The following is a 13,970-nucleotide window of genomic DNA, read 5'->3' as shown; positions in this document are numbered from 1 at the left end:
TCTCTTCTTATGAAATGAGGCCACTAATACCTGCTTTACTAGGTTGAGGATCAGAGATAATGTATGCACCAAGCACCAGGAAGACAGAAGAAAGCACTCCCTAAGTGGTAATACGTACTATTTAAATATCACATGGCAAAGAGGGTATTTGTCAGACGTGTTCAAATGTTAATGTTATGCAGTAATAGCAATATTGAATAAGTAATTTTATTTCCATGATCTACTTACACTGTAAAAACACTGCTGAAAAGCACAAGTTCACAGTACATTTTTGTAAATATATAATGTACATATATTTTATAATAAATATATTTATAATATATTCACAATAAAATATATTTACTTTAAAATGTTTTTATAGAAGGTTCATAGAGCACTGGTGTGCCAACATGTGACGAAACTCTCAAAGCATGTCATCAATTATGTGATAGCAAGAATGCTTCCAAGTGTTGTCAATTTCACAATCACAGGTCACCATTTGAGGTTTAAATAAAAAATGATTTCTACAGTGGAAACTTCCTGTAACAATACTCATTAGTTAACTAACATGTATTTTAATGGAGATGTCATTTCACAGTAATGTACAATATCAACTCTCCTGCCAAAAACAAATAACTTCAGCATGTTTTAGTGTAAAAATTCTTGTCATTTGCTGTTTTCTACTTTATCTTCTGTTGGTTCTCCTAGTTCTGCTTTGTTTTTTATTGTATTAGATTAGACAAAAAGTTCACTTAGTTTTTTTCATTTGATGGCTCTAGTAGTGCTTAGTTGCCTTTAACCTCATTAGAAACAATTTCACATTGTAACAGCTGCATATCAGCATGCATTAAAAAAAAACATCAAAATTGGTGAATTTTTGCTCAGCCATTTTAATATTGAAGATGGAGGCAGATACACAACATTTTTGGCATATTATGCTTTCTTCCTTCAATAAAGATAAAAACACAATTGAAACATAAAAAAGATTTGTGTAGTGTATGGAGAAGGTGCTGTGACTGATTAACAGTATCAAAAGTGGTTTGTGAAGTTTCTTAGTACTATTGACACTCTGGCCAAATAATTCTTTGCGGGGGGGGGGACTGAATAATAATTCAGTCCTTCTCCAGAGAGGAGCCTGAGCTGATGTTCCTGTAGGGTTCTCCCCAGCTGCCACGACACCAAACTGGGAGAATTTAATACTTAGGACTTCAGATGCCCTTCCCCCATCTTTTAACAATCAAATGTCTTCGACTGCTCTCCATATCTGGGCAAATATGGCCAATTTGTTACCTAGAAAACAGCCTGACACCCCCACCCACACTGTGACCCTTCTCCTAAATCCTGGGAATCTCAAATGTCCAACTCAAAGGCCAGAGGCTTGAGCATTTATTTCTGGAATATGTGGATGAAAAGGACTTTGAGGTTGTCTGGGCTCAACAGGAAAGATGCCATGACTGATGGGATGTCTACTATGGGCTGGGATGGGGAAAGAGGTAGAAAAGATGCCACATATATGCCATTTCTGAAGTTATGACTAGTTTTCATTCCTAAAGGAACAATTCAAAATATATTTTTAAAACTTCTTCAGAAATAAAGTATAATTCTAGAGAGGTTAGCATATCTAGGTGTCATCTAAGAATTAAATTTGCCTTGAGCAAACAAGTAAAACTTTAGGGAAACATTTTAACTGAAAATGAAAACAAATAGAAACAATGAAATATTGGATCTGCCATTAGCTATTTAAAAAAATTGGTAACATATTTGGATGTAATGGGAAAGTAAGCATTAAGAAGACTGGCAGGCATACAAATCAGCAATTCTTGATAAAAATATTTGAAAAATAAAAACAAATTACTTCTTAAACCATCAACTCTTCAGAGTAATGAAAAATACTGTTGGATTAAAAAACTAATATTTCTTATTCACTCAAGCAGTGATTCAGAAATGAAAAAATACAAGTTAAAAGAAAAAAGTGAAATCTTAATTTCTCTGAAGTTGATTACCTCGATTAAAAAAACCGGTATAATCAAGAAGCCAACAAAATAGTCTTAGGTGTTCCATTTGATACAGTGTGTACAACCCATACATCATTACCCAAAGTAAGACACAGCATTTCCATCACTCCTGAAAATTCCCTCATGTTCCTTTCCAGTCAGTTCCCTTCACCCTCCAGCAATTATTTTCATTTCTATCAGCATGTATTAGTTTTTGTCTGTTCTAGGACCTCATATAAAACATGCAGTATGTATTCTTTTGTATTTGGTTTTTCATTTGTTTTTTAAATTCACCATATATTACATGTATCAGTTTATTCTTTTTAATACATTAAGTTGGTTATGAATAGGGTCTTGAATGAATGCGGATTTTGGCAGAGAAAGGAAAATAGGCATTATAGGCAACAGGAGTGGTTTGGGGCAAAGGCTTGAGAATCTCTAGGAATGGTTAGCTGCCTGCTCTGGATGTAGCATCAAGATCATCATGGGAATCAGTGGATGTAAGATGATGATTAAGCTGGAGGAACGTAGTGAAGAATGCCACCCTATGCAGAAGAAAACAGAAAACCTCTATAGACTTTTCAATAGGGATGTGATTGGGGCTTTATGAATTTCTGGGCAATATGAGAAATACTGAAGCAGCAGGATAATAGACACTGTAAATACTGAAGAGGGTGTCACACATGCTTGCTCATACCTCGCTGACATGAGTAAAGTGGTGCCATTTATGGAAATAAGGAAGAACCAGTTTAAAAGTGAAGACAAGGAATTCAGTTCTGGACACATGAATATGAGGTGCAGCTGAGATAGTCTATATCATGTGAGCCTTTGTAAATGTTGGGATGGAGCCTAAAGAGTTCAGTAAAATGGGATTTTAAATATTCCATAATCTCACAACCTTAACATCAATTTTCTTAATTTTAAATTGTGTGTACCTTATCTGTACCCACCTTACAAATGGAGTCTTTAAATACATCCCAGTTAATTACCTTGTTTTTCATTTACCAATGAAAATATTTCCCCATGTTGTTTTACAATCTCCACAGTTTGGGTATCTATATATCATGTACAATAAAGGGTTAGAATTCTCAATATATAATACTATCTTTGAATGGCCAGGGGTGTCCAACCTTTTGGTGTTTCTGGGCCACACTGGAAGAGTTGTCTTGGGCCACATGTAAATATATTGTGACACGTAATCACACACACACACAAAATCTCATGACATTTTAAGTAAATTTATGATTTTGTGTTAGGCCACATTCATAGCCATCCTGGGCTACAGGATGGACGCCATTGTTAAATTTAACCGATTTTTTTTTATGTCTTCCTAAGATGTTGTTTGGAGGGTATTCACCTCTTGAAGAGTTTGAAGTTTGATTCCATACACTTAAATTTTAAACTCTTATCTAAAATTTACTGAATTCTTAATATCATGTGCCAGGCACTGAGCTAAATTCTTTATAGGTGTTACCTCATTCAGTTCCTGATTGACAATCTTGAGGTAGGTTCTATCATTAGTTCCATTCTGCGGACAAAGGAAACTGGGTCTGAGAAATCAAGGTACTTTTCTAAAACATCAAGAAGTAGAACTGGGTTTGAATCTGGGTCAGCCTGACCTTGGAATTCCACTATGCTATTCTGTGAATATATATATATGATTGGAGGGATGCATACCCAATTTAATAGTAGTTACCTAAAGTGACAGGATTATAGACGATTTGAATGTTCCTTATGTTTTCTGGATTATGTACAATAAATAAATGTTTTGTAATGAGAAAAGTAGTTATTAAAAATGTTTTTTTGAGTTTATTCCTTATCAAACCACAAGTTTATAATACAGGTAAAATGGAAAAGTGTCAGGGGTGTTGGTATGGATAAGAATTAAAACAATTTTCAAAGTCTGTAATATATGTATATAACTTTTTATTTAACTTTAAAAACTTATATAGGAAATTTTATAACATCTACGGAACCATTAAATACTTTAATATTAATTTTCTAATATTTTAATAAACAATTATTAAAGTTTTTAAAAATCTGTACTACGTAAAAGATGACAGTGAACACAGAGAAACTGTAAAGTGGAGAATCAATGAGACTGACAGAACAGACTTTATTAGCTACTTTGAATCAACTGGGAAAAACAAAGCCTCTTATGTACAGGGTGGGACAAAAGTAGGATTACAGTTGTTCATATGTAAATCAGTACAGTAATTAGTAAGTACTAATATAAGAATAAACTGTGCTTTGCATACTCACAATTTAAACTACTTTTGCCCTACCCTGCATGAAGTATGTAAAACCATTCATGTGAAAATCCATTCAGGAGTTACTTTAACAACAAGTCTGAGATGAGTTATTGAACATTGAGTATGACTAGTCAACTATCTCACAGTTACCTTGCTTGGCAAATTTCCCTGGTTATCTATAGCAACTCTGTTCATTGTACTAGGACCAGTTTTAGAAAGTTTAATAGAACCAGTATGGGTATCCAACAATAACTTTGATTTCTACATTTTTCTTGAAGGTGGTTCCTTGGGTGGCAGAAACTTCTTCCCAGTACACCTCTGTTAAGAACCACAGAATATTTCGTTTACAAAAAAATTCTGTGTAGTTACACTTAAGCAAATTGGCTTGATGAAGATCAGGCTTTACTTAAAAGCTTATTTACTTTATGAAATAATCTGCCACAAGACTTCTTTAAATAGCAGGATCCTCTAATGAAGACATTAATTCATTCACAGGTAAATAGTTACTTGCCTGAAGCTAAGTGTGTATGCCTCGCTCTGAGCCTTGGCACATTCTCCTCCCTTCCCATTAACTAATTTTTACTAATTTTTTCCTACTCTTAGCTTCAAAGTTATTAGGTCAGTTCTCCTATTCTTCTCTTTATAGCACTTATCACAACTCGAATTAATTTTTAAAGTAATTTTTCTAATGTCAGATTCCCCAGATGGACTGCAAGTTTCATAAGGAAGGGCAGCGATAGCATGTGTTGTGTTCAGTGCAATATGGCACCCAGAAGCCTATGCTGGGGTACAGGAAGGGTTCAAGAAATATCTGTGACACCTATTTAAATAAAGTATTTGTTTTTAAAAGGATATAATGTTGGTAAGACAAGAAACCTTTGCACATCCACCAGTGGCTAAATTCCAGGAATCACTAGTTTTCTACTCACAGATCTGAGTACCATTCCTCATAAATTCCAGTAACCAGCTTATAAGGAAAGAGGAATAGGAAGAATTTGAAACTATTCAGCAGAAATCTTTATAAACTACCAAATCTCTGCATTTCTATCACCTACATCCCCTTTTCCAATGTCCAATGCAAATGGAGCTGGGGGGGGGGAGAGTAACAAGTGAAATATAAACACCTCATCACCGGCTAAAAGAAGAGCTTATTTTATCTGCCAGCATACAAAATGGGAGTTTTGGAATGCTGCTTGCCATTAGGTAACCTAAAATTTTTAAAAATAATTCGACATTACGGGGAGTAAGACCTTGGAAGTATGTAAAAAGTGACCAAACTGTACTACAGTTTTAAGGATAGTCAGACAAGGAAAATATTGAGAGAATAACTAATGTAGCAATTTTAAGGCAAAGCACTTTTTAAAAAATCTTACAACAGTGTAAGGAGGGGGAAGGGGGGGAAAATGCAACAGCAGCATGCAAGACAGAGGGAAAACCATGCTCGTGTTAACTCAAATACTGCATGCTAAAAAGAGTACAATACCAAAATTGAGAGGTCAATCAGCTGGTAATCAAAATGGGGAAATGAGGGTCTATTGGACGTCTAACAATGCCTAGAGAAGACAGGAAAAAGAAAAAGGGGGAAGGGCACAAAGCTACCTCTTGCAGCAGTATCCAGGAGGTAGAGTAGTCAAAATGCTAAGGACACTAAATAACATTCTGCTGGTGGTGGTGGTGGTGGTGGTGGGGAACCCAACAGCACAGAAAAAAGCAGGGCTAAAAGGTGGAAAGACAGACCAGTAGGGAGAAGTTATAAGCCTCTACGGCAGTACATACAGGAAGCAGGCATAACTGACTGGAGCCGATCATTTTGTTCCTCACTTTTAACTGATGCCTTTCTCTTTGCACCAATCTTCCTAGCCTTTTTCAAAATCTGTCTTTGCATTTGCGTGGATTATTGTTCTTTTTATATTTGCACTATCATATGCATTTAATACCACCCAGGAGAGACTATCACATCAATCTGTTAGTGCTAAATGTTCGTCTAGTGAGGGTAGCAGAACAGGTTTACTAGCCCCAAGTTATCTCTCTCTCCTTCCCAAATGAGGGATTTAGGTTTGTTAAAAGGTACAAAGTTCCCTCTACAGCCCAGCCCTTCTATAAGCCACAGGCCTAATACTGGAGGTCATCTTTTCTGCTGTGACAGATACATTTCATTTGTTCCGAGTTTTGACTTTGCTTTATATATTAGGATTCCTGGTAAGAATTCATGATGAGGAACTGTTTCACTCCTTTACGGAATCTATGCTTAATGGAAGGGTTATTTCAAAGCACTTTAAGCGTTAAGCACTTCAAAGCGTTTTTGTATGTTTTAGAATTGGGTCTTCTAATGGGCAAAAGGTGTTTTTTTTTTTTGTTTTAAATTTCTTCTACAATTTTACAGACCCTAAAACGGGCATTTAGGAGTCAACAGGATACACCTTCTCAGTCAATAATTATATATTCCATGTGTTGGTGGTCTATTTTTAAGATGATTAAATTGGACACAGTCCAAAACTAGGAGAGGCAATGTGCGGATTAACACTCGTATTAAGGTTTTAAGAGCGGTAGGATTGACAGGTGAAGCAAAAAGCGTGCAGACGCTGAGGTGAAAGCTTTCTCTTTTACAGAAACCGAAAGACTCAACAGCACATTTTCTAAGGGGAAGGGTTCCTTTGCAAGGAGAGGCCTCCACGTCCCTCACTCCCCGGAACCAAGTCTAATCCTGGCTTTGGGTAAATCTTCTGGTCTCCGCTCTCGGCAGAGGGGTAGGCTTCCTACAGGCAAGCAGATTAAGAGTCGCCTCTTCCCCGTTTCAGAATAACGGGCTCCCCAGAAGGCAGGCTTGAGAGTTGTAGGGAAGGAGGACGACAGGGACACAAGTAAAAGGGGCAGAATCGGCGCCGTCCTGCGGCCCCCGGGCCTGTCAGCAATTCACTTACTCAGCCATCCCCATTCTTCGGTCTAAACTTACCAGGTGGGAGCTACGGCCCTGGGCGGGCAATAAGTAAGTGGGCTGGGTCGGATGGAGATCCTCTGCGCTTCTTAGAGACGCTGCCGGGAAGAGGCTGAAACCCAGTAGCCTCCGCCGCCTCCGCCACCGCCTCTGTTACTGGGGGGTCTCGCCTCCATCGCTGGCTGCGAGAACTCTGAGGGCACGTGACCGGAAGTACCAAAGCAGGCCCTCGGGGCACGTGATCCCAGAGCACGGTCGCCATGACACCTTCCGCTAGCTCCCTCCCTTCCCCGCCAGTTCCCGCCTGTTTCAGTTCCTCTTGCCGGCTTCAAGCGGTGAAGGGTCCTGGGATCCTGGCTGGCTCACCCTTTTGCCCTAGAGCGCCTTGCCTCCTGACCGACGTCTTGTCGTCTGCCGGCAGCGGCCCGAGAACTGCAGGCCGCAGAGAGCGTAATTGCGACGACGGCCTGAGGGGGTGGGACCACGCACAAGCAGGGGCGTAACCCGTCACGTGACAAGGAAGTACCGTTAATACAGTTGTCCCCGGCGCTCCGGGATGACGTAAGCCAAGGAGGGGAGGAGCTAGAGCAGAGACTAACTCCGGTGTGCTTCTAGGTGCTCGGTGAGTGTCTTGGCGCAGTGCCAGGAGAAGCCGTGTGACCCTGTGGAAATTGGGGGTTACTGGCGTGGAGTTGGTGGATCGGGACTGGGACCTAGCGCTGGAAATTGGTTATCGCTACTCAATTCCCTTAGACTTACTAATACAGCATTAAAGTTTAGCAGTTAAAGTTACTAGTTCCATTAGACGCGGAGATTGTAAGCAGGGACTGTCTCCCTCTGAGTGTACAATGCATATTGCATGCATGAATGAGTGTAGTGGCCATTTCTCCGAGGTGGAGAGTTCTCTGATGATTATTTCTTGGGTTAGAAAGATCTAATCTACTTTCCCTTCACATACTAACTTTTAATTTTTACTTCCTTTTGCCTTGTTCTGCAGTGCGAAAAGAGAATGCTTTGATTTGCATTTTGGTGTGAGCAGCAAACACGGGCCCATTAGTAAAATGTATACAGGACTAGGGCGATAAGAAAACCTTTCCTTGATCCTACTACGCAGTTGTTACCACCAAGTAATGCGGGGAAATGGAAAGATGATTAGATTTGGACTATGGGGAAGTGGATTGTAGTCTCAGCTCTATCTTTTAAGACCTCTGACCTTGGGCATGCTAACCCCTCAATAATTTTTTTCTTAGACTTAGGTGAGCATTTATGACCACCTTCTGTTTCGTTCTTTCTTTTTTTTTAAGATTTTATTTACTTATTTTCAGAGAGAGTGGAAGGGAGGGAGAGGGAGAGAAACATCAATGTAAGAGAGAAACATCAGCTGGCTGCCTGTTTCATTCTCCCAACCAGAGACCCGGCCTGCAACCAAGGCATGTGTCCTGACTGGGAATCGAACCAGAACCTTTGGGTTAACAGGCTGGCTCTCAGTGCACTGAGCCACACCTTCCAGGGCCACCTTCTGTTGCTTATTTTTTGCTAGGCTAGAGATGGGACAGAATTAACAGAAGAAATATTTAAACGTAGATTTGCAGGAAGGTAGGATATTGTTAGATGCAGGAAGATTCAAGAATCATGTATTAAAATCATGGAGGCACAGAAAGTTTATAGAGTGAAAGAAACAAAAGATAGCTCTGTATAGTTGGAAAATAGGAGAAAGAATAAGGAGGAAGATGAAACTGGAGAAATAGGGATGGGGCATAGATTATGCTAGAAGGGTAGCAGTTGAAGGTTTGTGCAGAGGGTTTTTTTTTAAGTACATATTGAAAAGCTTGTGGAAAATTTCAAACAGATAAAAATAGGATAATTTAATGATCTCATGTACACAACTTTAACAGTTATCAACAGTTTGCTGTTCTTGTTTGTACAGAGATTTAAAATTTGTAGGTACTTTTTATATGCATCGTTGATGAATAGCTGTCAGTTTGAGTTTTAGGTACTGGCCATTTAATATGAAAATTTCTTTGAGTTTTAGTTGACCACTTGCTCTGTTGAATCAAAGTGTGATGTGGCCATTTTAAATACACATCTGATGCTATTTTAGGTAGTAATACAGAAATTTAGTGTCCAGATCAGGGAGGTTAGTGTTTCTACTCTGTTCTGTGTTATCCAACTAGTTAAGGAGTATTGTGTTCATTTCTAGGCAACACATTTTCAGGTGAATGGCCTGTGTAGAAAGTTGACCAGAACTGGGAAATTTCCATGTCAGGAGTGATTGAAAAACTGGCAGTGTTAAATTTTTAGAAGACCTGATGACACTTCAAATACTTAAGGGTTGTTTTGGAAAGAGTAAACTTATTCCCTGAAACTGTAGAATCCACAGTTAGGAATACTTAATAAAACCTCTAAGTGATCAGGTTTCAACCCAGTATTTTCAAAAGGACTTCATGGCCCTGGCCACATAGTTTAGTTGGTTAGGGTGTTGTCCCCATACCTCAAAGTTGCCTGTTTGGTCCCTGGTCAGGGCACATACAAGAAGCAGTCAATGAATGCATAAATAAGTGGACCAACAAATAGATGCTTTTCTCTCTCTCCCCCTTCTTCTCTCTTTAAAATTAATTTAAAAAATAAAAAAAAAAGAACCTTATAACAGCTGTGGAAAAGTGGAATGGGCAGCCTCAACAGAGGAAGTGATTCCTTTTCACTGCTGAAAATTTTCAGAGATCCTAGGTAAAACTAACTTCTGAATTAGGTGGATATATTATATATGCACTGAACTATCTTTGAGTTGTCTTCCACCTTGAGAATTTTGGGAAGTGGGACTTTTATTGGTCTTGAAGGCTAGGTACATTTGGATAAGTAGATGTGGAGGGAAAGGAGTCATTTCAGGGAGAGGGTAAGCACAAAAAAAGTATTAATTTGGAGTGGGCTTAACAGTATCACCCAGTAACATCTCTTGAGAACTGACATTGCTTATGCTGTTTCTTTTTCATAGGCATTAAATCTTAAGAAAAAACTGGGTTTCTTATCCCCCTAAACCATAATTTCCAGGACATATTCACTGAGATTGAGGGCAAATGACTTATCAACTTCAGAGTTTAAGATCGCAAGTGGAAGAGATAGACACTGTAGTCTTGATGTCATTCATTTTTTTCTTTAGGATCTTATGCTGTGGTTTTATATTTTTCTTGTATCTTCAGTTCCTTTCATTTTAGAGACTGTTTTACTAGTATTTACAAACCTGTTTTGAGTTTTGTCTGGCCAAAAAGTCAGAGAGTTTTGTCATTTCCACCAGATTTCTTTAGTAATTAAAAAAGCCTTATCTTTACTTCCTTACCAAGTACCCTGTTTTCATGTATCTGCCCACAGGATTCCACAGAAATTATGTGGTCACCCAGCACCAAATCCATCAGTGCCTTTCTGTTGCCCACCAGATAAACATGTTCAGGTTCCTTGGTGTGAGATTCATTGTTTTATAACTTGTGCTCGAATTACTGTTCTAGCTTTATTTTTTTTATTCCAGTGTTAGAATTGTGTGATTCAACCAAATATCAAACTTTTATTCTCCAAATATATCATCTGTATGGTTGCTTCTTGCTGCCCGACCTGCTCCCCTCACCCTTCTTCTGACAAAAGCCTGCTTAGCTCCAGTGCTGCTTCTCTTAGGAAGTTTTCCACGATTCCTCGGAACTCTTTGTCCTTCTAAGTTCCAAAATAGGACCTTGCTTATGTTTTCCTTATAGGGTGTGTGTGTGTGTGATTTCTTCTTTTTTTCCCTACTTGAATTTAAAGTGATTGATTTCTGCTAGTACTTTTTCTTGTTTCCATTGTGCCTCATATTTTAGTAGGTACTCAATAAAATGAACTAGTGGAAAAAAATTAGATTTTTCTTAGGTCAGGAATTCTCAAATATTTCAAGTACAGGCGTACCTCATTTTATTGCACGTTGCTTTATTGTGCTCCACAGATGTTGCGTTTTTTTTTCTTTAACAAATTGTAGGCAAGACCTTCCATCACCAAAGAGATTATGACTCGTTTTATTACTGCATTCACTTTATTGTGAACCAAACTTGCAATGTCTTTGATCCTAAAGATTTTTCATTTTTCAGAACATTATTCTTGCAGAGGTAAAGTTCTAGTAAGAACAGTATTACTAGCAGGTACTAGATAGTTACTACTAGAAAATAAGACTATATTATGTGTATGCAATACAAATATTGGGGTGGCCAAAAAATCTGGGTGGTTTATTCCATAAAATAAAAAGATACATTTTTCATTTTCACCAATAACTTCATTGATTTGGATATTTTGAGTATGTTGGCTTTCTTCTGGGTGGTATAATGTTGATTGTTCTCAATTAATGTCTCGATTTGATCGCTATGAATTTTAACTCGTTTACCCGACTGTGGAGCTTTGTCCAGCAAGAAATCTCCAGCACAGCAGGAAACTTTGCAGACCACTTTTGACACATTCCATCACGCACAGCACCTTCTCAGTACACTGCACAAATGGTTTTTTTTTTTTGTTTCAGTTGCATTTTTACCTTTCTTGAAATAATAAAGCATAATATGCTGAAGATGTCGTTTATTTTTGTCCATCTTCAATATTAAAATGGCTACACAAAAATTCACCAATTTTGATAAGGTTTTAAAAAATGTATGCTGATATGACCGCTGTCACAATACAATCTAACGAAATTGTGATTGAAGTTAAAAACAAGTAAGTGCTACTAGAGCCATCTTATGTAAAAAACCAAATGAACTTTTTGGCCAACCCAATATCTTCAGTTTATATGTGTTTTGCCACTAGAAGTTATGCTCCATGAATGTTAGGACTTTATTTTGTTCTCTGTTGTTACCTCTGGGACCTAGAACAATGCCTGGCACATAGTTGGCGCTAGGCACACATTTGTTAAGCAAGTGAATGAGTGATTTCATGTGTTTCTGGAAAAAAAATACAAAGTATAAATAGTGAAAAAAGTATAAGCAATTGCTTTTTATTTTTTGTAGTATTTTCTTTTAATTTGGCAGGTAACAAAGGATTGCGGAAAGTTAATGGGCAGAATTTTCTTAAGTTTTCCGTAATTTCCTTTTTTTGAAATTGGTGCAATTTGACAAAAATATATACTTGAGAGTTGCTGGACAGTGAAGAACTCTCGTGTTAGTCTACAAAGTCTTCATTGGGTATTTGGCACTTGCTACCCTCCTATCAGGTCTCTTATTGAAGCTCTTATTCCTTTTCAAGTTCTAATTACCTGCACTTTACTTCTCACTTACTTAGTGGGTGCATTTATTCATTCAGCAGATACTCACCGAGCCCCTGATAGGCAGGAGCAAGATCCAGAGGTGTATTCCTTTTACGCAGTATTAAATTGTTGGCTGACAGCCATTGAATTTGTTTATGAGGGTTTATAGTTAGGGGTCTTTACAGAAAATTGGCCTTTAATAAGAGACACTTAATGACAAAAGAAGATTTACAACTTAAAGAAATTAAGCTGGAGCTAGTATTTTACCATAGAGGAGCTTGACCAATTTTCCTCTTAAATATCTTGCAGTGCTTATTCTACTTAATCACACTGTTAGCTAAATAGAGCGGGATAGGACTATGGAGGGGCTTGGAGAGTCTGGTTTGATTCTCCGGGAAGTTTAGAGTCAGGGAATGATGCAGTACAAGCTGAGGTTTGCGTGTTACCTGTGCATGTTTTCTTCAGCCTAGATTCTGAGCACCTCCAGAGGAGGGGTCCCTGTCCCTCTCTCACGATCCCCTATGTTTTCCACATACTCACTAAATGCATGTTGAATGACTGGTGAGCTTCTTAAATTATCTTTTTGCAGGTTTAATGCAGGAATACTGTGCCTATCAGTCAGCATAGTTTCAGCTTTCCAGCTAAATGACTTCTGTGCCAGTGATACCGGAGCCCTACACCCATGTTCTTGCAGAGTTTGAATCTCTGGATCCATTACTTTCAGCCCTGAGGCTGGACTCGGGTCGTCTAAAGGTGAATTTCTTGATCCTTCTATCAGTTTCATATTCATATTCACACTCATATTCATACATGCGTACTCTCTATTACATGTTCCCCCAGCCCTTTAGTCCTTTATGTTTTATGGAAACTTGGCTATTACCCGTGCTAATGATGCCTTACAGAGAAGTAACATGTTCATAGCTCTTTCTTGATTTGTTTTTTGAACTATTTGAATTCTCATTTCCTTCAAAACCATGATATTGATTGCTGATTTTTTTCTCCCCAGTAATTTTTCTGTCTTTTCTCAGAAAGTAATATATTTGAAGATAAAACAGTATAAATGAGTTTTGAGCAACATTGCATTTTGAGCAACATGAACCTCTGCTATTAAACCAACTTCATTCCAAAACAAGGAGTTTGCTGGACAATCTGTTTTAGGGAACAGAGCAAAAGTTATCAGCTCTATGAAAGTTATCTGTACGTGCTTCCCTCTGATCCTGAGTTCTTTTGATAAACTCAGGGATGACATGGTAAAGAACAAGTCTCATTACCATTTTCAAAATAATTTTATTTTTATGCTTTTGCTCTCACCCAAAGTACCATTCTAGCCTCTGAGCAAAGGGAGAATAGGAAGTAATAGGCAAAGTAATATAAACAACAATTATGAAGGTCGATGTCAGGTATTTTTTTAGCTGCAAGTTATTCAATACCATACCAATAATGGTGTAAGTATTAAAGGTGTTATTAACCTTGTCGGAGGTTAGTGTTTCTGGGTTTAGTGTGTTGTGCACTGATAGCCCTGAGGACCCAGGCCCTCCATCTTCCTGTTCTGCCACCATCCACATGTT

At 38.1% G+C, this 13,970-nt stretch overlaps 2 protein-coding genes across 6 annotated transcripts in view; one reads left to right on the top strand and one right to left on the bottom strand.

Moving 5' to 3' along the window:
• GTF2H1 (general transcription factor IIH subunit 1) overlaps positions 1-7,458 on the bottom strand; it is a 36,252-nt gene extending 28,794 nt beyond the window's left edge. The window contains exons 1-2 of one of the 4 annotated variants that reach the window (XM_045825282.1): positions 7,179-7,458; positions 3,448-3,501 (exon numbers count right to left, since the gene is read on the bottom strand). The gene's annotated coding sequence lies outside the window, so the exon portion shown is untranslated. The remainder of the gene's footprint in view (positions 1-3,447; positions 3,502-7,178) is intronic. The other 3 variants (XM_045825279.1, XM_045825281.1, XM_045825278.1) reach the window with 3 other exon arrangements.
• A 196-nt stretch (positions 7,459-7,654) lies between these two features.
• Positions 7,655-13,970, top strand: part of HPS5 (HPS5 biogenesis of lysosomal organelles complex 2 subunit 2) — a 38,007-nt gene continuing 31,691 nt past the window's right edge. The window contains exons 1-2 of one of the 2 annotated variants that reach the window (XM_045825277.1): positions 7,655-7,782; positions 12,992-13,155. In XM_045825277.1, the coding sequence (XP_045681233.1) occupies positions 13,048-13,155 (108 nt within the window). In that variant the 5' untranslated portion in view covers positions 7,655-7,782; positions 12,992-13,047. The remainder of the gene's footprint in view (positions 7,783-12,991; positions 13,156-13,970) is intronic. The other variant, XM_045825276.1, reaches the window with a different exon arrangement.

The sequence above is a fragment of the Phyllostomus hastatus genome, unplaced genomic scaffold (assembly GCF_019186645.2).
Source record: "Phyllostomus hastatus isolate PE091 unplaced genomic scaffold, TTU_PhHast_1.1 phas_scaffold_585, whole genome shotgun sequence".
NCBI lineage: Eukaryota > Metazoa > Chordata > Mammalia > Chiroptera > Phyllostomidae > Phyllostomus > Phyllostomus hastatus.
Note: the sequence above shows the minus strand (reverse complement) of the source record. Positions and strands in the feature narration are given on the sequence as shown.